General features: G+C 52.8%; 5 protein-coding genes across 5 annotated transcripts; 2 read left to right on the forward strand and 3 right to left on the reverse strand.

Moving 5' to 3' along the window:
• Positions 1–2,913: 2,913 nt before the first annotated feature.
• On the forward strand, positions 2,914–7,155 carry GUITHDRAFT_136958 (hypothetical protein; the record flags this gene model as incomplete). Its single annotated transcript, XM_005834917.1, has 15 exons — positions 2,914–3,102; positions 3,206–3,261; positions 3,477–3,543; positions 3,741–3,860; positions 3,971–4,786; positions 5,069–5,276; positions 5,500–5,648; positions 5,902–6,012; positions 6,142–6,222; positions 6,425–6,481; positions 6,529–6,561; positions 6,707–6,816; positions 6,906–6,975; positions 7,024–7,068; positions 7,114–7,155. 15 exons carry the CDS (start codon positions 2,914–2,916, stop codon positions 7,153–7,155), a joined length of 2,154 nt encoding a protein of 717 aa, XP_005834974.1.
• A 195-nt stretch (positions 7,156–7,350) lies between these two features.
• GUITHDRAFT_106080 (hypothetical protein) lies at positions 7,351–8,536 on the reverse strand (the record flags this gene model as incomplete). Its single annotated transcript, XM_005834918.1, has 5 exons — positions 7,351–7,380; positions 7,434–7,526; positions 7,791–7,847; positions 8,023–8,073; positions 8,132–8,536. 5 exons carry the CDS (start codon positions 8,534–8,536, stop codon positions 7,351–7,353), a joined length of 636 nt encoding a protein of 211 aa, XP_005834975.1.
• Positions 8,537–12,822: 4,286 nt separating this feature from the next.
• Positions 12,823–14,278, reverse strand: GUITHDRAFT_162505 (hypothetical protein). The gene is made up of 8 exons (XM_005834919.1): positions 14,127–14,278; positions 13,996–14,084; positions 13,674–13,945; positions 13,517–13,625; positions 13,354–13,471; positions 13,191–13,300; positions 13,086–13,135; positions 12,823–12,959 (listed from the first exon to the last, which is right to left on the reverse strand). The coding sequence occupies exons 1-8, from the start codon at positions 14,232–14,234 to the stop codon at positions 12,871–12,873; spliced, it is 945 nt and encodes a 314-aa protein (XP_005834976.1). The 5' UTR covers positions 14,235–14,278; the 3' UTR covers positions 12,823–12,870.
• A 1,169-nt stretch (positions 14,279–15,447) lies between these two features.
• On the forward strand, positions 15,448–19,185 carry GUITHDRAFT_106082 (hypothetical protein; the record flags this gene model as incomplete). The annotated part of the gene is made up of 8 exons (XM_005834920.1): positions 15,448–15,882; positions 15,930–16,133; positions 16,183–18,175; positions 18,385–18,464; positions 18,699–18,767; positions 18,871–18,929; positions 18,995–19,059; positions 19,127–19,185. The coding sequence occupies 8 exons, from the start codon at positions 15,448–15,450 to the stop codon at positions 19,183–19,185; spliced, it is 2,964 nt and encodes a 987-aa protein (XP_005834977.1).
• Positions 19,186–19,272: 87 nt separating this feature from the next.
• Positions 19,273–23,051, reverse strand: GUITHDRAFT_106083 (hypothetical protein; the record flags this gene model as incomplete). The annotated part of the gene is made up of 10 exons (XM_005834921.1): positions 19,273–19,341; positions 19,394–19,448; positions 19,493–19,632; positions 19,694–19,829; positions 19,942–20,302; positions 20,349–20,558; positions 20,604–22,188; positions 22,326–22,362; positions 22,412–22,528; positions 22,579–23,051. The coding sequence occupies 10 exons, from the start codon at positions 23,049–23,051 to the stop codon at positions 19,273–19,275; spliced, it is 3,183 nt and encodes a 1,060-aa protein (XP_005834978.1).
• Between the last annotated feature and the right edge of the window lie 1,387 nt (positions 23,052–24,438).

A 24,438-nucleotide genomic window follows, 5' to 3' on the forward strand; every position in this document is an offset into this window, starting at 1 on the left:
CCTTCTCCTACCTCCCTCCCTCCCCCTCTCTTCATTGTCCTCATGTCCTTTCCTCCATCCTGCTGAATTCGCGCTCAGGAGCTGGAGAAAAGAATCGAGGAGCTGGAACGAGCAGGTAAATCCTTCTCGCCCTTGCTTCACTTCTCACCCTCAGCCTCCTCCTCAGCCTCCTCCTCTCCCTCCAAGCAGCGTCACTTGATCTCCTCCCCATTCTTCGATGCTCTCCCACCCAACACAACGAGTGCGGAGGAAAACACCTCCCCGAGCTCCCAGCTGCACGCAAAGCGAGGCCTTCCTCTGGACTGCGAGGTCTGCATCTGCCTTACTCCCCCTCCTCCTCCTTTCCCACCTCTCCCTTCCTCGTGTTTGCTCTGCCTCCCCCCTCTGATCCTCTGCAGTGGCATACGCCAAAGGCAGCAGCAGCCAACAGGGTCCTGGACAAGCTGCGAGCAGGAGGAGGGGCAGCAGCAGCAGCAGCAGCAGAAGGTGTGGTGGGAGGTTGCGATGTCTTCTGACTCGAGCAGTGTCGAGCCCAGGAGATGTCATCGTGACCAACCTTGATACAGGCGAGAAGATCCCTGGTGAGAAGCGGAGGAGGAGGATGCGGGTGGGGGGAGGGGGGCGACGAGGAGGAGATGGGAGGGTTTAACTCCGACGAGCAGCAAAGCATGCATTGAAGCACATCCTCCCTGCTACTAACATCGCGATCAAGAATTCAATCGTGAGCAGCTTCTTCACCCCCACCGCTCCGTCTACTCCCTCCTCCTCCATTACAGCCCCGCCCAACCCCATCCTTCTCTCACTTCCTCTCACTTCCGCTGCCTCTCAGGGTTTTATGTCGGAGAAGCTGTCAAGAATCGCGTCTGCGAGTTCTACAAGAAACGTCGAGGTCGATCAAGTTGCTTGTTGTTGTTTGTTATTAGATCTTGTTGCTTCTTGTTGCTGCAGCCGCCAGTGATAGTGATGATGATGATGATCATGCTGTTGTTATTGTTGTTGTTGACGACGACGATGACGATGATGATGGTTGTTGCCGCCATGTAGGAGACCAAGGCTCGAGCCCTGCGGCAGAAAGACGACCCTCTGTCTCCTCCTCGCAAGCGAGCGAAGCTGGACGGCACCAGCGAGCAGCAGCCATTCTCACCCAGCCCGGCCAGGAAGATCAGAGACATGTCGTCCGCCATGAGCCAAGAGAACATGGACCCCAACATCCTACTGGTGGAGCCTCCTGCCTCTGACTCCCCTCCTCTACAACTCCGCCCCCCCCCCCCTTCCTCCTCCTCCTCCTTCTCCACATCCCTCGACAAAGACATGCCTGACTGTTGCCGTCTCAGTCAAGCAAGAAGAAGAACACAGGGCTGCTCTTCTTTGACGGGCTGCCCAAGTGATCGACTTGTTCTTGCTGTCGTCTCCTGACCTCGTGGTGCAGGAGGAAATCAATGCATGTGGTGGAACAAGACCCTTCTCCCGAGGTCTGCTCCTCCCATGCTGAAGACAACAGCTCCAACAAGGGCCTCAGCAACATCCTGAAGCAGGCTAAGTGATCGTCCTCGCTCCTCTCCTCTACTTCTCGGCTCATCTGTCGACAGGAATACGCTGAGCGCGAACTTACTTGGGCTGGTCAAGCACAAGCAGAGCAGGGAGTCCATGTAGTGGGAGTGGAGACGATGGAGATGAAGCATTTGCAATGATTTCCCGTTTTTCTGTCAAGCTTGTTGACGTGTTTTGTGAGGAAAGTTGTACAACAAGAAAAATAGATGCATCGTTCGGGGAAGAATTGAGATGACGAATCCTTCAGATGGAACAGTGATGAAGTTGATACGAACAATGAGCTGTGATGATGTCGGGATGACTCATGCTGTTCAACATCGTCCTCCTCCTCTTCGTCTCCTCCCTTCCCTTTCCCGGTCCTCCTCGTCCCCATGCATGTTTTATGCATGTTTCACTGTCGGGGAGTTGCGGTTTTGTAGTGGGGTACGGCTTTAAAGTGAGGGGGTACAATCAACAGGGGTACTTATGAGGGTAGTATGACATATGAATACACCGGTAGTCATTGGAAGGTGCTCATGAAAAAGCAGGGTGGGTACAAAGAAAGGGGTGGTAGGGTGGTGCAAAGAGAAGACGCAATGCGCGTGATGCCTTTTATATCAGGCGGTGAGGGAGGGGGAGGAGGGACGGGGGGAGGAGGAGGAAGAGGAGGAGGAGGAGGAAGAGGAAAGACAGGAAGCGGGTTACATCATGTAGGCTGTCCATGAAAAAAGAGCAGCATGCTGTTGGGATCGTGTCATACAAGAAAGATGCTGAGAAGCCAAGGATGAAGGAGACGAAGGAGACAAGAAGGAGGCATGGAGATAGAATGGTGGAAGAACTGAAAAGAATTTGATCGAGATTTCTCAAGAAAGCTGACAAGAAAACTGCTGTCGACAGAAAGGAAAGTGCCTTCGACAGTATGAAGATGTGACAGGAAATCGTGACAGTCACCTCTTGCAAGCATGGTGTTCTTTCCGTTTGCTGCGTTGAGGTGCGACACCTGACACTTGCTCTTCCTCTCTCCTCACGATATTTCCAGACAAACGCGCAAGTGCGTGTTCACCTTACTGTTCTTCCTTGTCCTCGCCACGTATCCTCCCACACAGTCATCTAGGAACGGATTGATCCAACGGAAACACGTATGCCGACCTCATGCCGAGTTTCGTCGTCGACATGGTTCCTGGGAGGAACTTGAAAGTCCTGCTGTCCAGCATTCGTCCTGTTCTCCTGCATGGCGAGCTCCCCTGTTGAAGCTGAGGGGAGGAGTAAGGCCTAGATCGGAGTCGAGCGGCAAGCGGGGGCGCAAACCTTTACCTAAGAAGAAGATGAGGTCGAATATGCGCATACCCTCATGCCAATCCGTCTCCTACCTTCTCCCTCCCTATGCTTCCCAACCTCCAACTTTTCCTCTCCCTCTCCCTCTCCCTCTCCCTCTCCCTCTCCCTCTCTCCCTCCCTCCCCTTCCCTCCTTCTCTCCCTCTTCCCTGCTTCTCTCCCCCTTCCCCCCTCTCCTCTCTCCTCTTCCCCACGTCTTCTCTCCTCCTCGCTTCAGCCATGTTGACTCTGATCAAGGTATCGCGCTGGTTTTGACCCTCCTCGCATTTCGATCTCAGAAAGAGATCCCGAGCAGGTACGAGAAGCTGGCGACACCTGAAACATTGAAAAACTACTCCAGAGAATGCGCGAGCTCGGGTTGGAAGCAGAGGGGCCTCACTTCAGTGCAAGATACAAGTAAGGGGAGGGGAGGGGAGGGGAGGGGAGGGGAGGGGAGGGGAGGGGTAAGGGGAACAGAAGGGAGAGGAGAGGAGAGGAAGTGAGGTTAAGGCGGGAGGGGAGAGGAGAGAAGGTGAATGCGATCTGCCTTGTGCTCTTGTTGCTATCTTTGTATTTTGTGGTTTGTCTCAGTTGACTGTACTATCCCATTATGTTCCTCACTATCTTTCCAGGACGACCGACTTTGCCCCCGATGCAGTTATAGGCAGAGATCTTCAATATGAATACTCTTGGATGAAGGTCCTCGGCGCTCCCTCCCTCCCTCCTTCTCCTCCCTCCCTCCCTCCCTCCCTCCCTCCCTCCCTCCCTCCCTCCCTCCCTCCCTCCCTCTCTCCCTCTTTTCACCTCCTTGTCGTCTCTCTGTCGTCTACCCCCTTCCTCCTCTTCCTGTCGTCTCCTTTAGTCTCTCCTGCTGCTTTCTCAATCACGATCTTCAGGGGCATCTGTTGTTCCATCCCGACACCATGGAGCCTTTCAACTTCCATCGTTTCTTCCTCGATGACCCCAACGATCCCTTCCAAGCCGTGCGCGTCGACCCAAGGGACATGGACGACGCGGTGAGGGTCGATTGCAACTAGACTGCCATCCCTCCCTTGTGTGGAGCTGTTGGCTGTCCTGTTGTCTCGGGGATGGTGCGCGTGATATCTGCCTGACATGCTCGTCACAGATGCGAGAGAGAATGAAGAATCCTCACCTGTACATCCAAGGGATTCGCGACAAAGTCGATGAGTACTTCTACTTGAAGAGGACGAGGATCGAGGCCATGCAGGTCGCTGTGGAGCAGCTGACGAGCGCGCACAATCGGAATCAGCAGCAGCTGAAGCGCTTTCAAACCCCCGTCAGGTTCTTCGTGAACTCCTCGCAGTCTCTCCCTCAGACCATCTCCATGTGCACAAAACCCTCCATCGGAAGAGACCTCGCTTCAACCGCAGGCGATGCCCATTCTCCTCCTCCTCCTCCCGTCTCCATCATCTTCGATCACGGTTGGCACGCGTGGCCTTCCATCAACAGCAAGCAGCTGCTCTGCATCCCCAACGGCACCCTCCACCTCCTCGGAGCCGGCGATGCGCCATGGCTGTCCCCCGTGCAAGACAGGGAGGGGGAGGAGAGCACAGCGCATGAGGACTCCGTGCACAAGGGAAGGAAGGCAACGACTCTCTTTGGCAGCCTGTGGATGGACGAGGATAGCAGGGGAACTTGCTGCAAGCTGAAGCTGCTGCAGAACCACACCAGAGACCGGCGGTCGTTTGCTCTGAAAGCCTACGAGTACTTGTTGGAGGAGGAAAACCAAGAGGAGTGGGAGGGGGTGCAGGAGGGGATCGAAGACATGGACCCTTTCGACGATCCTTTCGCATGTGTGGCTGTGTTCGGAGACTGGAACTTTTCTTTCTGCGATCTGCGAGGAGGATACGATCATGTGATGAGCTTGAGAGAATCCGGAAGTGTCAACGTGTCTTATTGTTACTTCAACAACCTCCCACAGGTGATGACTGACAGTTGGTCTTGCAAGCTTCCTCTCACCTCAGCCCTTTCATTCGTGTCTCAGCTCTCCAGTTTTCTCCTCCTCCTCTCCCCTCTCCTCCTCTCCTCTCTGGGCCTTCCACCCCCCCCCCCCCCCACACCCCGCCCCGCCCTCCTTTCTGCCATGTTCTTCGCCTTCTGCCCCTTTCTTCATTCCCCTGCTCCTCCTCTCCCTTTCTCTTCTCCCTTTTCCTTCCCCTCTCCTGGTGTAATCTTTCCGCTCCCTCCTCATCATTGACATCAGGACGGAGACCGTGACCCTGTCAAGCATCCCTTGCACCAGATGTATGACGTCGTCAACAACCGCACGCTCCCCTTCCACGGGGCCCCGCCGGACATGACGGGCATCGTTTGCTACCATCGCTCTCTGGCCCGGGCTGAGGGCTGCGTCTTCGGGGACCTGCTATGGTGCGGCATGAGAGCCATCGACGAGTCTCGCATGGTTGCCGAAGGTGACGTCAGCACGCAGTCAAGAGCTTGTTTGTGATCCGAATGGTGTTTGATGGCGCGCGCGATGGAATGTGAAAGAGACGTTAGAGTTGAGATGTTTCTGCTTGCTGCTGTCTTGTACCTCTCGTCTTGTCTCCCAGACTATTTTTCTCATGTGTCATATTCATTATGATTCTGCTCCGTATCCTCCTGCTTCTTCTCTTTCATCGTTGATCATTCCTTCAGGATGCGTCTTCGCTACGTTCCAGACGGGGATGAATTTCAGGGACGATTCTCGTTCCTACGCCAGGGCATGTCAGTTCAACACGTCGGTCGCAGCTCTATTCGTCGAGCATCGATCATCCCTCCTTGCTGTTGAATGCAACATCAACCAGGTCAACTGTCATCGCCTCCTGCTCCTGCTCCTGCTCCTGCTCCTGCTCCTGCTCCTGCTCCTGCTCCTGCCCCTTCCGCTTCTATCCCTCGAGCTCCTGTTCCTTCCCTGTCCGCTCTTCATGCTGCTGATCAACCTACCCTTCCCACTACTCCTCCTGCTCCTGCTCCTATTGATCTGCCTTCTTCCGATTCTCCTCATTTTTCCCTTCCCCGCATCCTCCTCTGCATTTGTCTCTGATCAGCCCTTATCAGGCTGTGTTCGGCCTGATGCTTCTCGGCAACTCAACTTCCGTCATCAAGAGCAGCACCTTCTACAACTGCACCGACGGAGTTTTCTTTAGCATCGGCGAACCAACCTTCCAGGTTGGAGCTGTGGGAAGAGCAAATGCACCAGAGTCCGGGGGTTGAGGGAAGAGGGGAGCAGGGAGCAGGGAGCAGGGAGCAGGGAGCAGGAGGAACACGATTACAGCTAAATTGCTCACTCTCTCGCAGAAAGCTCAACTCGAGGACAACCATGTCGTCTGCTTTCCCAACGAGGAGAGGGAGTGCGGCTATACCTGGCTGAGCTTGCAGGTGAAGTCAAGAGGGGAAGACGAAAATTAGGGAAAGGAAAGGAGAGAGATGGAAGGGAGAAAGGAGGGAGGGAGGGGGAGGGAAGGAAAGAAAGGTAGTGGGGAGGAGGCAGGGAGGGGGAGGGAAGGGACAACATATGAGAAGGGGATGAGGAGGGAGGAAGGAGGAGGATGGAACAGACGTTTTGAGAGTGAGCTTGCAGAGGCCCAAGACGCTTGTTGAGAGGAATAACACAGTCATCAACGATCCCTACTACCCGGTACTGAAACGCTCTTCTCCTCCTCCCCTCTCACTTCGATGGTGCAGGGTACCTCTGACATCGCCGCGAAATACGACATGGTGGAAGCTTTTCTCAGCCCTGCCCTCTCCTCTCCCTTTCTGCTTCATCCCTCCCTCCCTCCCTCCCTCCCTCCCTCCCTCCTCCAGCCTCTCTCCTTCTTCCCCTGCCTTGAAACTTCTGACGCTGCTTCTTCTAACTTGTCAGTTCCCCAACGTAAGTGGCGTGCTGGGCCCAGAAGAGTTCGGCCAGCTGCTGGACTGGTTCGACAACGAGCTCGAAGACGATGCTACCCCCGAGCAAGACACGTCTGCCACGTGCGCTGCCCTCCAATTCAACCCCTTCCATCTCCTGCCCTCCTCTCCCAACCTCGCACCGCCTCCGTCGTCCTAACCCTCCGCTGCAGCCTCTCCCGCATCATGGATCTGGATAGGAGGCTGGCCACCATCGACAGACTGGCGAAGTGGAAGCGGAAGGTGAGTCACTGGGATCTTTCCGCTGCTGCGCTGACTCTTGCACTGAAGGGGTTGCGCACGACCAAGACGGAGAGGTTTCAAAGGAGTCAGCTGGTGAGAGACTGAGCGATCGTCTTCAACAAGTGACCTTGGATGCAGATGGCAAACAGCGGCCTTGATAGGGTAGCTGTAGACATATGATGACTTCAGATTGGAACCATCAGATTGGAACCATCAGATTGGAATCATCAGATTGGAATCATCAGTGTCCTGATCGGTTCGATTCACTATCCCAACCTCATCCTTTTTACCCTCATTGTATCGCTATTCCTTCATCCTAGTATACCACAGCACAAGCCATCCTATCCTCCCCACATTGCCCCGCCCCGCCCTCCCCTAACACCACAGCCCCTCCTCCTCCTCAAACTGCGAAAGAGGAAGGAGTCACTGGACTCAAGTCGTCACCGCATGTTCCTTACCGAGCATTCCAAGCTGTCGGGGAGCTCGTACTTGGAGTCCAGCAGCGGGACCGTCACCTCCCGCGGGCCCTTGGGCGATCGAATCTTAACACTCTGAAGGAGCATAATCAGTGACCATGGAATGATCACAAGTAAGGAGGATCAGAAATACTAGGAAGAAGAAGGAAAAAGAATGTATCACAGGAGGAAGACGGCAAAGAACCAGAAACAGTAGGAGGATCAGTGACAATACGAGGTTCAATTACAGGAGAAACTGCAACAATAGGAGAATACGTGACAATGGCAGGAGTAACAAGAGGGTCTCAATGACAGCAGAAGAATCAAGGAAATGGGAGAATTGGGAATAACGAGCAGCACCGAAACTTTGTATGAGATTTCACACTGATCCTTCACGGAAGCGAAGGGAACTATCGTCTGCCAATGTTCCATCAGCCCCTGCAAGAGAGAAGGAAGGACAAGGAGAGAGATAGAGTTTCAACTCATCGCAACAAACCCATACCCATGACCCCATCTCAACAAGACATTTCTACTCTCTCTCATTACAGCTACATGATGAGATAAACTCGACATGAAGTAGCAATGAAACAACCTCGATCGGCACTAATCTTCTTCTCCACGACGCTAGATCATGTCCACACATCTGGAAAGCAGAGAAAGTCATGAACAATCCTGGAGGATCACTCGCGTTTGGGCGGCACCTGACACAGACCGTTCGTCATGCTGCCCTCGGAGCCACAGGCAAGACAATCGCGGGTCAAGTTGGGCCGGAGGATATCAGGGCGTCTCAAAGACTTCTCGAAGATGACCTTCGACTTTCTCATGCTCAAGTGCTTGTCAGCCGCGGGAGGAAACAGCTCCGTCGGGGAAAACAAGGCAATCTTCCTCTGACCCTCTTCCAAAAAGCTAGCCATCCCTTGCATCACCGTCTGAATCGCACCAGGAGGATGCAATTCGCCTCCGGTTGCAACCTCAGCATCCACCCGCTCACTGTGGTCGTACAGAGAGGTCTTGAATGCGGGTCTCTCCGGTAACAGCCGATACCCCTGCTTGAAGAGCGACTCCCTCTCCTTCGCTAGCTCTTCTTGATTGCACCAATTCACCATCGCACCACAGCTCGCATGCAAACCCCGACCCCTCCCTCCTTCACCACCTTTCTTGCGTTCCTTTCTCCCTCAATGCCACCGTCTCCTGCGGGCAGTTCCGCCCGATCCCCGATCTGCTGGTCAAGTTTTGTTCCTTCTTGCCTGGTCAAAATTTGCTTTTTTGTTCGCTTCTGATGCTGTCTCTGCTCAGCTCCTACCAATCTCTTCCCATCTACCTCGCATATTCTCCTCCTCCTCCTTTGCTATCACCTTTGCTGTCCCGATGGGCAATCTTCACTCGGAGCGTTCCCCTCTTGCTCTCGTTTCGCCCATTCCATTCTTCACTTGGCGTTACTCGTTCATCATCGTACCCCCTACTATATCAACTTCAAGGATTACTATCGTTAAAAATCCACTTCCTATCTAGACTATGTACCGGTACTTTCAAGTACCCCTACCTATCCATATGAATCCATTTCCGCCAACTTTACAAGAAAAAGAAGTTCTCGGGTACCACAAAAGAAATCAATGAGGGTAGGGGTTATTTTCTAGGGGTACAGGACAAGATTTTGTGGACGATGCAGCGATAAAGACGGGTGATAGATGGTCAAATGTAGGGTACAAATTGATTACATGGATCTGAAAACAGGTAGGGTACTGGATGAAGGGGTAGCCGAAATTCTGAGTGGCTTCGACATCAGGGGTGGGTAAATTGAAAGGGTGGGTACAGGTACTCCGTTACCCACCATCTTTATTAATATTTCATGTTTCAAGCACCGGTACTCTATCCAAAAGTACCCCAGGGTATCATAATTATGACCCACCCACTCCCGTCACATTTTTACCATGTATCTATCGACCCAGCCCCTCACCACCTCACTACCCCTGCCATATTTTCATACCCCTACCTGACGAACCTTACTATGTGCAATGTGGCAAGATCATATGTAGAGTCATATTGAAAAGAACCTATGGTCCCAAAAAGCCTCACCCCTACCCACCTTCATGATAGAATTTTGTACAAATACCCCATGAAGAAATTCTACTACCCCTCTATTTCTCGGTCGTCACTGAAACCAGCCTGTAAAACTTCTTTTATTTTTACAGTACTACCTTTTCAGGTAAGTTTTTCCAATCGTTTCGATTTTTATTGAATTTTCCCATACAAATCGTTTACTCAAAGAACTTTGGTACATTTTTACAGTAGAGATTTTAAGCCTATTATTCACTCGGCACAAGTTGTACTAAGTCGGCGCCGCTTGACTGTTCACTGAGCCAGTGACCGGACCGTACCGGCGGCCGCTTCCCGGCGCCCGGGTCCCACGTTGCCGGACTCTCAGTGCTGGTCAGCCGCTCAGCCGTGAGTGGCCGGGCATTGAACCCGGCGTACGGTCAAGTTGGGTCAGCCGCTTCCGAAGTTCCGAGCCTTGGAGTGGAGTCCAGCCGCTGAGTGCCGCAGTGCCCGAGTCAGCCGGGCCCGCCCGGACACGGAGTGTCACACGGCACGGTCGGTCGGTCGGATCGGACGGTCCAGGATCGGACCCAGGGCCGATGATCGCCGTGAGATCATCCGATCCGACACAGAGTCGGATCGGACCGTTCAACGGTTCAACCGTCGTTCAGACTCGGAGCCGCGCGCACTCAGCGGCAGTACTACCGTACCAGCAACGGTTTGAGTAATAATAATGAACGATCGGCTGAGTGGATGCACCCTTACACAGACATAACGGATTCAACATCCGGCAGGGAGGGAGGCAAAAGTTTGTACTAGCCTAGTAGTGCTCGAAAGGTTTCGTGTTGAGGCCACTTCCGAGCGCCGTACCCCGTTGTGATGGCCGATTACGTTAAACCCATCTGACCAATTGCCGCAGACTCCACCCCGTGACCCCCCACCCCACTCTTTCCTTACAAAAGTACCCCCCTTTGTAAAGTCTAATTCCGTGGCAACCATGTGACAGGCAGGAGGTTGGATATGAAACGTTGCGATTTTAGAACTCTTCAAATCTGACGGCTACGTGCCTCATGATATATCATCAAACAGGCTAACTCCCCTCAGGACTATGAATAGCACCAAATGAAAGGCAGCAATATTCTATTATGCCTTGTGTCACTGCCGCAATTCTGTAAAGGACATTCGTTTGCCCCTTCATGTCGCATGGGAGGTGGTGTCCGAGATCACGAGGGAACAATCACCCGGTATCTCTATAAAGACCGTCCCCTCCTCTGCCCCTTCTGCCTTCTGGTTTCCTTTAAAAAGCACGTCCTTCTCCCACCCAGCACCGTCACTGTCTTCTTCTTCTGTTTCCATTCTTCCCCTCTTATCTGGATCCACTCTAGCTGCATTCTTGGTGGCTCCTTGTTTCCTCCCTCACATCCTCTATGCCTGCTTCTAATCCACCTCAGCCCGCACAGACATGTTTCTTTCTCCGAGCTTCTCGTACTCATCCTTCCTGCAACAAGCTTCCAAAGACTTTGCCTCTCATTCAGTCCGACACCACGCCCAGCCGTCTTCCAACAGTCTCGTCCGGCCTTGAAAGACCCGTGTCTCCCCTTAGCCGCGCCAAGCAGCTCGCAGCCCTCAAGTCAAGCATCGCCATGATCAAGGAGCACAGGAAGATCAAGGACGCATGGGGACTAGAGCAGGAGCTGTGAGGGCAGCCCTGGCGAGGAAGGGTCAGGAAGGTGGGGGTAGAGGGACCCCATACCGTGCGTGTAATATAGCTTGTTTGCAGGGATGTAGACTACTGATGATCTATGTGGTGGGTGTCAATAAACTTGTCGAAGATGATACTGATAGTTGCTTGCACACCATTCTTGTGTACTTCCATGTTTCCCCTAAGCAATGAGTGACTGAACGTCATGCCTCAATGGCGCTCAGCTGGCTGTCAGCGATGCTGTCATACGGGAGGTCAGGCGATCGTCCATCGCATTGCAAATGAGATCGTCATCCTTTTCATCAACTCAATTCTGATTCTTTTCTTCATTCTCTCTCACAAATACATGGGAGACTGATAGGTAATGACAAGCATTCGTAGCTTTCAAGCATAAGGTTTTGCTGAGTGATTGAACTTCTGCTAGTATACAAACTGTACTAGGCTCGATCACATCCTTGCACAGACGATAGAGTTCACCAAGACTTTATTCAGTGCTCTCAGACACCTCAGTGTTGACAACACCAAGTTGTGTGACCCAGTCAACACTCAAAGAGAGACTTAATGTATAATTATACACTCCTGAGCAGAATCTGGATACCCATACTCGAAGCGGCAGACTCGGACTTCACGGTGACCGTCAGCGTTGACCGTACTACGGTACGTCGCAGCCTTTACTCTACCTTACGGCCTGTGCGGCAGAGTCAGAGTCAAGCCTCCTCGACTCTCCTAATTGTCTTCGTACTGATTTGTAACTTCACTTACTTGCAGTTCAGAGGATGGTGCCCGGACTGACGGACAGCCGCGTGACTCGGATGATTCTGATTCACTCGACAACATGAGTAGTGCGTCGAGGGCGAGTAAAAGTATGATATTCGTGATGGACCAAAAGGTTTTAATTGAAACCAAACCATTCCTTCCTCGTGACCGGCGATCGTCACTGGCCGTGATTGAGAGAAAGAGTCAAATTCCCCTCAGAGACATTCCCGTATCCATCATGAAGGCAGCATCTTCATGCTTACCCGTAACTCTCGCTGCCTCTCAATTAGTCTTATCGTTTTAGGAGGTGGGGGCCGGGATCACGAGGCAACGTTTCTTGTGGCAAAGTCATACTGTACAAGTCATACTGTTCCCGGTACACCCCAATCCTCCTCGCCTGCAGTCCCGGTGTGCCGTCGCTCCCGTCCTGCCCGTCTGACCCCCCCCCCCCCTGCTGCTCACTCGATATCTCTGCCTCCTTGACAGCTCTGAGCTGGTTGTTCCGCACGCCATGCTCGATGTGCCTCCTCTATCTCGGCCGCCCGTTTCCTCGGGAACCAACACCATCAGACTCCCCTCGCAACGATCAGTGTCTCCTCTTAGCCGCGCCAAGCAGCTCGCAGCCCTCAAGTCAAGCATCGCCATGATCAAGGAGCACAGGAAGATCACGGACGCATGGGGACTAGAGCAGGAGCTGTGAGGGCAGCCCTGGCGAGGAAGGGTCAGGAAGGTGGGGGTGCGGGAACACCCTGGCCTCAGGTATAGAATGCACGGATAGCTTGTAAGCAGGGATGTAGACTAATGACGATCTTGATGTTGATGTTGCTTTTATCCTGCGAGGAAGCAGGAGAGAGGAAGGGTGTGTAAGGGTGCAAGTAGGAGAAAGATCAATAAAACTTGTGTGCTCGTACAACCGCAGGGCTGTCGCTTATATTATTTCTCCTCTCATTGTCCCTCAGCTGACTGGACCGCGTTCGAGGGCTGGTGAGACGACTTGGCGGTTGACGAGTCGCCGTAGTGCTTCTCTCGGATGGCTGAGGAGGGAACGTGTCACAGCAAGACGAGAAGCCGATATAGTGAAGGAAGCAGCAACAGAGGAGGAAGAGACCAGTAGATCATTCCCGTGCGAGGAAGGCAGAGAAAGGCTCATCAAGGCTCACCTTCTAGCCAGCCGGGCGAGTCATCGTCAAGTTCCCATGTCATCCGGCATCTGCTCGTCACATAACAGTCAGTTCAAAGGCTTCGGGATGCAGCTGCGGACGCACTTGAAGCGATAAGCTCGCACGCTGCTCTCGTCCTCCACGCCCCCCGTCTCGTCTATGACCCCCACCTCATCCCTCTTTCTGCTGGCCCGAAATTTCTCGTGCTCCTTCGCCTGGACGGCAGGAAATTAAGAATGCAGCCAAGACCCTCCTTCTGACACCCCACCTGCTCTATCGCTTCCTGTTCCTCCTTGGAGCCTGGCTCGCACCACTGGCATCGCCTGCATCTTCGAATGGCTGTAGCAGCAGCACGCCAGAAACACCGAGGGCATTCAAAGGGCCTCCTGCGTCGGGTGGGGTGAGGAACGCGAGCTTGTCAAGGGCAGTACCTGTCTGACACTTCGCTCTTGTTTCCTTCTTCAGCTTTCTTCTTCAGCTCGACCTCTTCGCGACTGCCTCGGATTGGTCTTGGCTCGGCCTGTGCAATGGTACGCTTCGCTGAAACGACAGGTCAGTGAGGCGGTTGAGACATACAGCAACATCTACATTGTTCTTCCAACTTTTTCTTCAGAGTGCTTGCAAACTCCTTCGACGGAACTGATTTGTTCGTATTTTCAACGCGAGTCTGTTCCTTCACGGAGTTGTCGTGAGAGTTTTCTCTATCCTCGTCGTGATCTACACGTGGCCCCTGCTGTTCCTTTTTTTTCATAGTTTGGCTGTCGGGGATCTTTGAAATCGTTTCTTCGCTCTGGATTCGCTCTTCTTTTTGAGAGGGCTTCTTGTCCTCGACTGCAAACCTCACTCGGGCCTTCTCGTAACTGATCAACACCACCAGTCAATGCAAGCAACAGTCTGAAGGGATACATACGCTTTCTCTGTCCAACTCGACAGTGGGAGTGTCAAAGTCATGACCTTCTTCTTCTTGTCAAACACGGCATCCGCAGCATTGTCATCAATCTGCATGACCGTCACTGGGGAGTTTGACCACAACTCTCGAACCTTGTACGGGAGTTCACACAAGAATTCATACTTGTGCTCTACATCAAGTTGAACGCAATCGTTCGTGATGTTCACGTCTACTTCTGCTGCATTTTCTACTCTCGGCATCTCCACTTTGAGTATCAGACTCTGAATCTCGTCATCGATGTCACGCCCTTCGTGATAGGCCAGCTGCCGCCCCTGGGATGTTTGTACGTATAATCTCTTCTCCGGGACCTCTATCCCTTTCTTCGCATCACTGACCATCGCATCCACGTAGCTCGGAACTTTTCCTTCGTTGTAGAACTTCGAACCTTGGAAGATGTCCGAGTAGTTAGCGTTCTCTGCAGCTGCCCGTGCTGCCGAATAATTGTTGAGATTCATCGCAGCTGAACTCGAGTTGCTGCTCGAGCTTTCATCTGCACACGAGGATACACAAAGTCAGAGTGTCCTCAACATCTTAACAGTTGGACATGTACCTTTGTTCACCTCTTCTATGAGAGCATCTGCCCGCACGAATTGAATCACTGGAAACCTTCCCTTGTAGTTCCCCCGCACTTTGACTTCGTTCCATTTCTGGATGTCCAACCCTCCCCCTCCCTTCTCCATCACCCAGCCCATCCCAAGTCCCACAAGAAACTCTTTGAACTCCTTGGCGTGCAGGGCTTGCTCGATCACCTGGAAGTCGTTCATGCTCAGGTCATCCTCCAAGACTACTCTCCGCACCTCGTTGTTGAAGACGCAGTCGTACACAATGCATGGCTCCCCCGATTTATCCAAGTCATTGCCTGCGACTAATCTCAGCCCTCCTGCTCTTCTATCGTGCGGCTGAGCTCACGTGCTGGACCCAAACTCAGAGGGATTCGAATCCTCTCCACGGAGGGATCGTTTGGATCTGGTTCTCGGTTGAACGAGCGGACCTTAGGGGACCTGAGAGGGAGGTGAGCTGAGCAGCAGCAAGCAGCGATGATGAGAGCAGATGATAGGCATGAAAGGTGACCCGAAGGGGGAGAGGGGGGAAGGGCCTGAGAGAGCTTCTCACTTGCAGAAGTTGATGAAAACCTTTTCGTTGGTCTCCAGCGTCCTGGTCTTGATCACAAACCCCGCCTCCGGGGTGATCATGATCCCCTGCTGGCCTCCTCCTGCTCCTCCTGCTCCTCCTCCTTTCCCACCCTCCTTCTGCATCTCCTCCATCCGCTTCCCCAGCGCCTCAACCTCCTCCCTCCATCGTCCTGCCTCCATGTCGGTTGCCCTCGAATTTGACCTCATCCCCACTCATTTTCAAATCATCGCCCACATCCCCCCTGCACATACGATCAGGGCAAAGGGCGCCATGGGGCGCATGTCGCCGGTGCTGGGTATGCTGCTGCTGATAGCGTGCAGGGCGGACGGGATGGGCGAGGAGGACGGGAAGACAGTCGTCCTGCCTTCCTCGTCGCATTCGAACCACCAGAGGGAGCTTCTCAAGGATCACAGGACGCGGCTGCACCGGCGGATTGAAGGGAGGAGGGCGGTGGGGGTTGCCAAGTTTGAGGTTGGAGGCGAGCTTCGGAGGCAGGAGGATCGCAAGGGAGGCGTCCTCTCCTCGTTCGTATCCCATCCGTCTCAGATCCTTGATCAGCGGTGCTGGTATGGCAGGCCTGCTGCTTGTTGTGAACGGCTGCAGCGGAAACCACCTGTTATAGCGCGTCCCCCTGTGCTGCGACAGTCCATCTTGAAGAGATTCAAGTTGTGTGCTCGAAGAGGATCAGAGGGCATGAAAGACGGCGACCTGGATGTATTGAATGAATCTCACCCATAATTCCTCTAACCACGGGATTGCAGGATGTGTTAGAGGCGTTCGCTGTTGACATCGATGTGGGCAAAGGAGCACAGAATCAAGAAGGTGGCAGGAGTACCAGGCCCACGCGTGAGTTGATGAACAAGATTTCGTCGAAGACTTTCGATGTGGATGAGTTGAGTGAGGAAGAAATTGAAATGCTGGCAAGTGAAGAGGAGGAGAGACTGAACAGATTGATTGAGAATAAGGTGATTGATTTCCCCCTGTGTGCTCTTGCTCTTATGCTGTGTCTGATAGCCGCCCCCGATTCAAGAAACGAAGCAAGATTTCAAGAAGAATGTCAGGCGTTTTGAAGGGCAATCAGTCGTTGTTGATGACATGTCCATGGGTTCTGAGACCGATATCTTTGCGCAAGCCAACTCTGAAGAAATGGAGGCGATCTGGAATGCCATCCAATCAGCGGTTAAGCAGGAGGAGGAGGAGGAGGAGGAGGAACAAGGAATCGAAGAGGAGGAGCCATACGTAGTCGAAGATGTCGATGCTGATTTGAAATATTCCAGCGGGGATTTGGATGCGGGAGACTTTATGAAATTACTTGAAGACGACCTTGACCAGTTGCAAGATGTCGAAACAGACGTCATTGACGTGAGCAGTCAAACAATCAGCCCTTCGACGACAGATGGGCCTGAGAAGAAGATGGCAGAACAAGATGGTCCATTCCTTCGAGGGAATGAGAAGTTCTCGACCGACGTGAATCTGCGAAAATTTGACGAATCAATGGAAGAGGAGAACTTTGCGCAAGATTTCGATTTTGAATCGATGAAGGCTCTCGTGTCAGGCAAGCAGTCTCCTCCTGATGTAGAAGAATCAGATGCAGACGAGTCAGAGGAGCCTGATGGGACGACTGAATTCATAGACACCGGGGATATCCGAGACTCCTCCTTGGATCAAACCATCGTTCCCCGAGCCGACGGAGGGCCTCAGATCATCTCTGAGAACGAGTACGAGATAGAGATTCAGAACGCATTCTTCCGACGGAAGATTCAAAAGTGGAAGAACAAGACAATGGCGGACGAGATGAGCATGAAATACTGGGGTCGAAAAGCTCCGGACTTCGTTCCTGCTGACCCAATGTCTCTATATGACGGTGACATGTCCGCCGACGAGGCGATAGGAAATCTGACGGAGGCTAGAGACTTGGCCATGGCCGCCATGGAGCAGTACGCAAACGACAGTTTCCTTTTCACAAACTTCATACAAGGGATGTACAATCTTCCGCCCCTGATCGAGATTGAGATCACGGACATGGCGAAATATGAAAACCTGACTCAGGAAATGAAGAAAGCGATTGATAACATGGAGTTTGATCGCGCCTTAGAGATTGAGGAGCAGATGAACGGAATGAAATATCGAGAAGTCCCTGATTGGGATCAGGATAAGGAAGACATGAAATGGTTCGAAGAGGGCGTTCAGAGGAAGAAAGGATTGAAATGGGACACAGATGAAGATTTCGTGGAGATCGTGGACAGGGAGCTAGAGGACCTTCTTGAGAAGATGGACAAGTTGGGGGAGTACTTCAACCCTGAGACGTATCAGATTGAGCAGGCTCGCATACCATTCTCCGCAACCCCTGGTGCTCGCTTCGACCCCAAACTTGTGGGGAAGGGAATCGTCCTCTCCAACGACGGCAGGACAGCTACCCGCATGGAAGCAGGCAGGCCATCGTTCGCCCTCTTCTCTGCGGGCCAGGGGGGAGCGAAGGAGCCGGTGACAAGGTGGAGGATCAGGTGTGACAGGTCGATCAGCAACATCTTTGTCGGGGTTTTGAAGATCCCCTTCGCCCCTACTGAGGGGGTTGCTTCTCTGTTGGCTACCCCAGCATGGTTCATCAACTCGGTGGGACTAGCGTATAGAATGGGCCCCTCACAAAAGGAGGACGAGTACGAGGTCATCGACAAGGAGAACATGACGTTCCGCGATGAGAGCACGAGGGTGTGGGAGGAAGGGTTCAGGTTCAACCCTTCTTACAGGAAGGAAGGGTGCGAGATGATTGTCGATCCACTGACTGGAGATATCTCCTGGTTTGAGGCGGATGAAGTGACCAAGTTGGCGGAGGCCGGGGCCGGCGATGAAGGGATCGCTGACTGGGCGGAGCTGCAGGCCACCTGGCTGCTGACCACCTATGGTCGAGAGAAGGTGGAGGTGGATCTCTTCCGATGGCTGCAGATCGAGAAGAGGAGGATGAAGAACGAGACTTGGATCGACACATTTAATCGATCCGTTGACGACGGTGAGATGCCCTGCTGCTCTCTCCTTGAGCCATCCCTCCCTCCTCCACCAACATCACCTCCTTCTCGTTCTCCTCCTCTTTCCCTCTTCCTTCTTCTCGTTCTCGTTTCGCTCCTCCTCCTCCTCCTCCTCCTCCTCCTCCTCCTCCTCCTCCTCCTCTTTCCTTCTGTCTCCTTCGCTCTCCTCCTTTTCCTCATTATCTCTTTGCAGGATTTTGGGATGTCCTGGTCAAAGAGGTTCCTGAGCCGGATTATGAGGCACTTGGGTACAAGAACTACACAGCCGAAGAGGTGATCGAGGGGTACGCAGAGAGACTGCAGGTGATGCAGAGAAGAGAGCTGATCTATGTCAAGTCGAGTCTGCTGTTCGGCTTTGCTCTTGCTCGGTTGTAGGCCTTACCTTGACTGCCACTTGCTACAGGAAATGGCACTCGAGCACGCAAGAAGGCTAGGAATTCCTGAAGACTACTGCTACCCACAGGAACCCTGTCAAACTCTCATCCAAGAGAATGACTTTCGATGCAGAAAGAACTGTTCCGCCGTGAAATACTCGCAAACCTTGACATCCTCAAGTTCGGAGATCTCTGCCACATGGTCTTGCTCCTCCCCTCCTCCCATGCTTCCTACTCTCTTGATCCTGCCGCTCCCTCCCCCCCCATCCTCCCTCTGCCACACCTTGACCGAGGGTTTTACTCAGGAGCTGCTGACTGATGGAAAACCAGCTGAAGTAAGGATGGAGTTCAACAGGGCAGAGAGGTAGGAGGAAGAGGAGGAGGAGGAGGAGGAGGAGCATAAGACGACTAACGCTGGTCCACCTTCAGGACTCTTCACTTTCGAATAGACAACCGGCCTGACTCTTTCCTCTTCCGCAACGTGGATGCTGATGGTGAACCTGTCTTTGTTCTTCTGCATCTTTTATCTTCTCTGTTCCAATCCCTCACCATCTCTCCCAGCTGTTCCTTTCATCAACCTGTTCGCATGCGGTGACGGCGTCACTTTGCTCGAAGATTGATTTCGAGCCTCCGCTCAAATGCTTCAAATTCACCGTTACGATTCAAATGGATTTGATCAAATTTCGGACGGTCAAGGCGGCACAACCTCAAACTTTGGCTCCATTCGTCGAGGGGGTCCAAGAGGAGTGAAACCTGTGGACCTCGTTGCCGAGATACTGCAAAGGAGCGCAGGTCAGAAAAGGTAAACTCATAAACAGACTCGCCGACCTGACGGAGGGCAACACAACTCTCCATGGAGATGGCGGGGATACCTCTCTTGGCGCTGAGAGGGATGTCAATGTACTTGAAACAGCAAGGTTGTCACACCATAATCTCTGAAACTCTGAGTATGAGGACGACGAAGCCAGCAGCACGCAGGAGATGAATGGGACGCAGGCTCCTCGGATGATGGAGATTGCTGAATCAGAATGCGTCTGAGAAATTTCCTCCAGTCCCAACGGTAGCCACTGCACAACCCGTCATTGTAGTCAAATTCCCAGCACAAAGTCAACAGTTAGTCATTTTTACCTCTGGGGGCAGGATCACAGGCGTGTAGGATAATATCATATCGTTGTCAACGTTGACATGGAACTTGTTGATGCTCACGGACTTCCCTTCTTGCAGACACTTCTTCAACTTGCGGAGTGGTTGCGACCATTTCCGCCTGAAAGAGAAACGATCGTCACAATCAAGACAGTGATGTAACAAAAACAGTGAAAGTGAGTTCCAACAGAGCAAGTCAAGCACAAAATCGTCAAGGGATTTCTCAGCCTCACTGGAGGTCAACGAAGTAGCTCGAGCCCCTTGGTGCGTTGCTGGAAGAAGACTTCACCCTGGAGACAGAGCTGGGGACACGGGAGATCCTTGTTTCATGAGCTGAAACGTGAGGGCTGGAAGTGAACATGGGCGTGTCTTTGGCAGACTCGTTGAACTTTGAGAGGAGAGAGATTGGTTGGTGGGAGGCGTTCAGGCTGTCAGTCGTTGTCTTCATGCTCATCTTCTGCTCCTGCCGACATGTCACCTTCCAAACTTCCTCGTTGACATGCTGAACCAGCTCGGTGAAAGGAGAGCTGAGCAGCTGCGGCAAGTCCGCAGCGAACTCCTTGTAGAGGTCCGCAGCATGCAAGGGCATCGAGCCTGGAGCAGGCTGAGACATTGAAGCAGACATAGGGAATCGGCTGACCTGACATGCCATGGAGCGACTCGCCGTTCTCGGGGTAACAAGTGGGATCAGCTGCATAGACGCGCCAGTGGACGAAGACAGCGCGGACGACTGAAGAAAGTTGGCGGTTGAGGAGAAGTCTGATGGACTCCACCCAGGCCTGCCAACCAGAGATGGAGGAGCGAAGGAGGATGGAGAAGTGAGACTCTTGCCGGGACGTGACTATCTCCTCTGCTCGCACATGTCAGGTTCACACGGAGCAAGTGGACAAGAGACCGATGTGCTTCCTCCTCTTGAAGCCTCGGCACCAGAGCTTCCACCATGCCCTAAGCTTCACCTGGTCTCTGCTCTGAGAGGAGGAGGTGAGTAGAGACTCGATGAAGGAGGCTTGCCAGGTTCGCATCAACCAGATCTTGAAAGTGAGATGAACCTTGGAGAGCAGCAGTTTGTTGAAGAAGCAGGAGATGGTCTTGACAATGAAACTTCGACGTGCTCTCACAGAAAGCCATTCATGCAAGGAAGTTTGCACGAGGCTTTGATGTTGAAGTTGATGATGCTTCAGTCGCTTTGCCTCCTCCCGCCTTCGGCTCTGGTTCCCCATGACGTGTATCCTCATCTCAAACCAAACCTTCTGGTAGACTTGCACCTCTTGCCAGAACTTGATCTTGGCTTCGATCAAGTCCACGTGCGAGGACCGATGAGTCTCCCGCATCCAGGCATGGAGATGCGACTTGAGAATCGACTTGGTACAGGAGAAGATAGTCCTCAAAGTTCGCTTCCTCTGCTGATTGGAGCTGACCGTCTCCGCCCTCCACATGTCAAAGTTTGACCGCAGGGAGGAGTTGGAAAGCTTGCTCGAGAGCACGAGCTGGAACTTCTTCAACCTGCTTTTCACCAGCAGGAGAAACCTCCACCCCTCGTAGAATTGCCTCGTCTGTGACTTAGTCTTTCTCTGCGTCAGCTTGCAGATGATCCTCCTGCACTTGATGTTGTTGGCCGTCGAGATGTTCCAGGCATCAAACGCGCTCTTCACCGTGATATTCAGCCACTTCTTGAGGAAAACGATTGAGCGGGAGTGCAGGGAGTTAGAAACCTTCGCCTCCTGTACGTGCTCAACCCACATGTCGAACAACTTCGCCATGTTCCCCTTCACCCACTTGCGGACGATCTGCCTGACCTTCTCGAGTGACTGAGTCATCTGGTGGAATTGAGTCCAGGTGGAGAAGCAGAAGCTGAGGCTCATCCTGGAGAAGACCGTTGAGACCACCACGCTTCTTTTCAGGAGATCTTTCCTCATCCTCACGGCGTCTCGCCATAGAGGAAAGAAGTTGATGATGCCGGATGACAGCGCTTTCAATCTCGACTTCACTCCTCTCTGCAAGACTTTGAAGATCTTCCTCGAAAGACACAAGGCTACCCATCTCTTCAACACCTTCTGCTCTACCAGTTTGTCCTTCATTGTAGCAAATACCATCGCACTCCGCTTGGCCCGAACCTTGATTAGGAGACGAGCTTTCCATGAGGAGAAATTCTCCACCAACCCCTTTCGTGCCTTGCTGGTTGTGAATAATCTGACCCTCTTCTGCTTCACAAGAATCCATTTCCAACCAAAGAAACACTCTTCGAAGTTTCTTGTCAGGAGGTACCTGATTGTCTCCATGACTTTCTGCTCTCTCCTGTTCTTTCCTGTGGATCGCCTCGCATGATCTCTGATCTTTACAAAGCACGTCATCTGCCTTCTTTTCGCCGTCAGCTTCTCCCGCCTCACTAACATCCTCTCGATCGCCCAGTGATGGAAGGCAAACGACATGGCAGCGAGATTGGCGGATTTCCACATTTCCACAAAGCGAAGTTTGTAGAACTGAAGAAAGGTTTCGTGAGGAGAAGCGAATGTAGACAGTCAAGGATACGAACTTTGCTCAGGAGAGCCTCTCGGCCCCAGAAGTGGAAGAAGAGTCTGGATCTTCTCAACAACCTGCGATGTATCGATGCTTTGACCCTCTTCGAGATTGTTTTGATTCGGTGGATTTGATTCCTATCAAAGAGCCGTCAAACTGAGAGACCTGACGCACACAAGCACGTACCAGCAAATCCAGAAAGCTTCGAACCCCTTCTGCTTCATCATACGATCCAAAACTTTGATCTTGTACATGGAGACGTATCGTCTCTTCCTCCTTCTGAAATCTGCCTTCAACTTCCAACTGCACTAGATGCTCAGATATCCTAAACAAGACCGTGCAAGCTCACTCACCGCAAGAGATGAAACCTCAAGTTCATGACCTTCTGTCTTCGAAGCAGAGCTTTCTTCAACTTATGAACCTCAAACGATTTCCGGTGGCTAGCAGCTTCGACGCTGCTCAGGTTCTCGCTAAGTTCTTGAAGTGCCAGGTCGTTCTCAGCTCGAAGAGTTTGCAAGTTCCTCTCGAACCCGTCGCTTGCATCCTTGAGAGCGTGCTGCAACCGACTGATCTCCATGATTGACTCCATGTGGTTCCTGTTGCTGATCCGCTCGTTCTCCTGAACCTCCTTCACTTCTTGCCGGGCTGACTTGGCAGCGATCGACAGATTCCGCACTTGCTCCCTTAGCTCTTCACCCTCCTGCTGCAGTCGACTGATCTCCTCTATCGCCACGTCCCGTTCAAGCTCGAGGTCCTTCATCCTAGCGCCCAACCTCTCGATCTCCTTTTGCCGCACATTCGTCATGCCCTCTGCTGCCAGGTCCATCCTCCTCAATATTGACGAGAGCGGGTCCCCGTCTTCATCGTCTCCTCCTCCTCCTCCTCCTCCTCCTCCTCCTCCTCCTCCTCCTCCTCCTCCTCCTCCTCCTCCTCCTCCTCCTCCTCCTCCTCCCCCTCTTCCCCCTCGCCCTCCTCCCTCCCTCCCGTCGAACGGCTCTGGGATCCTCCAAATCGCCATTGCCGTCGCCGTTATTCCGCACTTGACGTTTTTTTTAAACAAAGAAAACAAAGTAAAAAAACAAAAAGTTCGAACTCTTCCCGTAAAAGTAAAAAAGAGCTTGACTTGCGGAGGTACGATGGCGGATAGGAACGCACGCTACGCTCGAGATCAACGGCATGAGGGAGAGCATCTGGGGCATGCGAGAGATTCTTGACCTGATACGCGTCCTACCTCGAACTCCCCTGCTCCTTCCTCCTCCTCCCTCCTCCCTCCTTCCTCCTCTTCCTCCTCTTCCTGTTTTGCGTCTCGTCAAATCTCAGTTCAAATTTTGACCTGCCGTGCTCGCAGAACAGGGAGAGCGGCCGATCGCATGCACGCGAGAGCGTCGCCTCGAGAGAGGCTGGTGAGCGAAGGGCTCGACCGAGTTGTCGACAGTCTGCATGACAGCGGGAGCTCATTGCGGAGGATGCGAGAAGTTCCGGGCCCGTCAAACTTCGTCAATTTGTTGAGATCTTACGTACAAGGACATTTGAATTGTGTTGTACTTGCTGAGATCTTGAACAGACAAATGGAACTCATCATAACGATGACGACGACGATGATGACGACGTCGATCGTGATGTTTCAGCAGCAAGGCATCGAATCGACTTCGACTCAGGTCCTGTTGCCGGATCATAATTCAACTTGCTGACCTTCGCTGCGTTTGGTCATACAGCTATCTTTCGCTCGAACGATCCTGTTCGAAAGGTAGTCGGGTGGGATGAAGAGCAGACGAGCTGACAAGTGACAGGAGGAGAACAAATCGATTGAATCTTCTTCTCAAAAAGCAAACGTCAATCCGGAAGGTGCTTTCAGTGCGGTAGACGACGACAGTTTTCACATCTACAACAAGGTGACTCGCCTCCCCTGTCTTGCTCCCAGGGCCTGAGGGACTTCCAGTACATGCAACATCATCGTAGCAATCGGTCGAAATTCTCCCCTCCCAGTCCGGTTGGCAGCGACATGTCTCGAACTCCCCAAAGAAAGTTCTCTCCTACCTCACAGGAAACTTCCCTGCACTCTCAACCAGCAAGACCAACCTCCTTCCTCGCCAGCTCTGACAGAGACACGGACTCGGCAGACGCCATGAGGAGCGCGGTGCCTGCTGGAGCTCGGGACCCTGATCCCGTCGTCTACTTCGGCGTCGGCATCAGGCTGGAGAGCAAGAGAGGAG

The sequence above is a fragment of the Guillardia theta genome (genome assembly GCF_000315625.1).
Source record: "Guillardia theta CCMP2712 unplaced genomic scaffold GUITHscaffold_23, whole genome shotgun sequence".
In the NCBI taxonomy this organism is placed as follows: Eukaryota; class Cryptophyceae; order Pyrenomonadales; family Geminigeraceae; genus Guillardia; species Guillardia theta.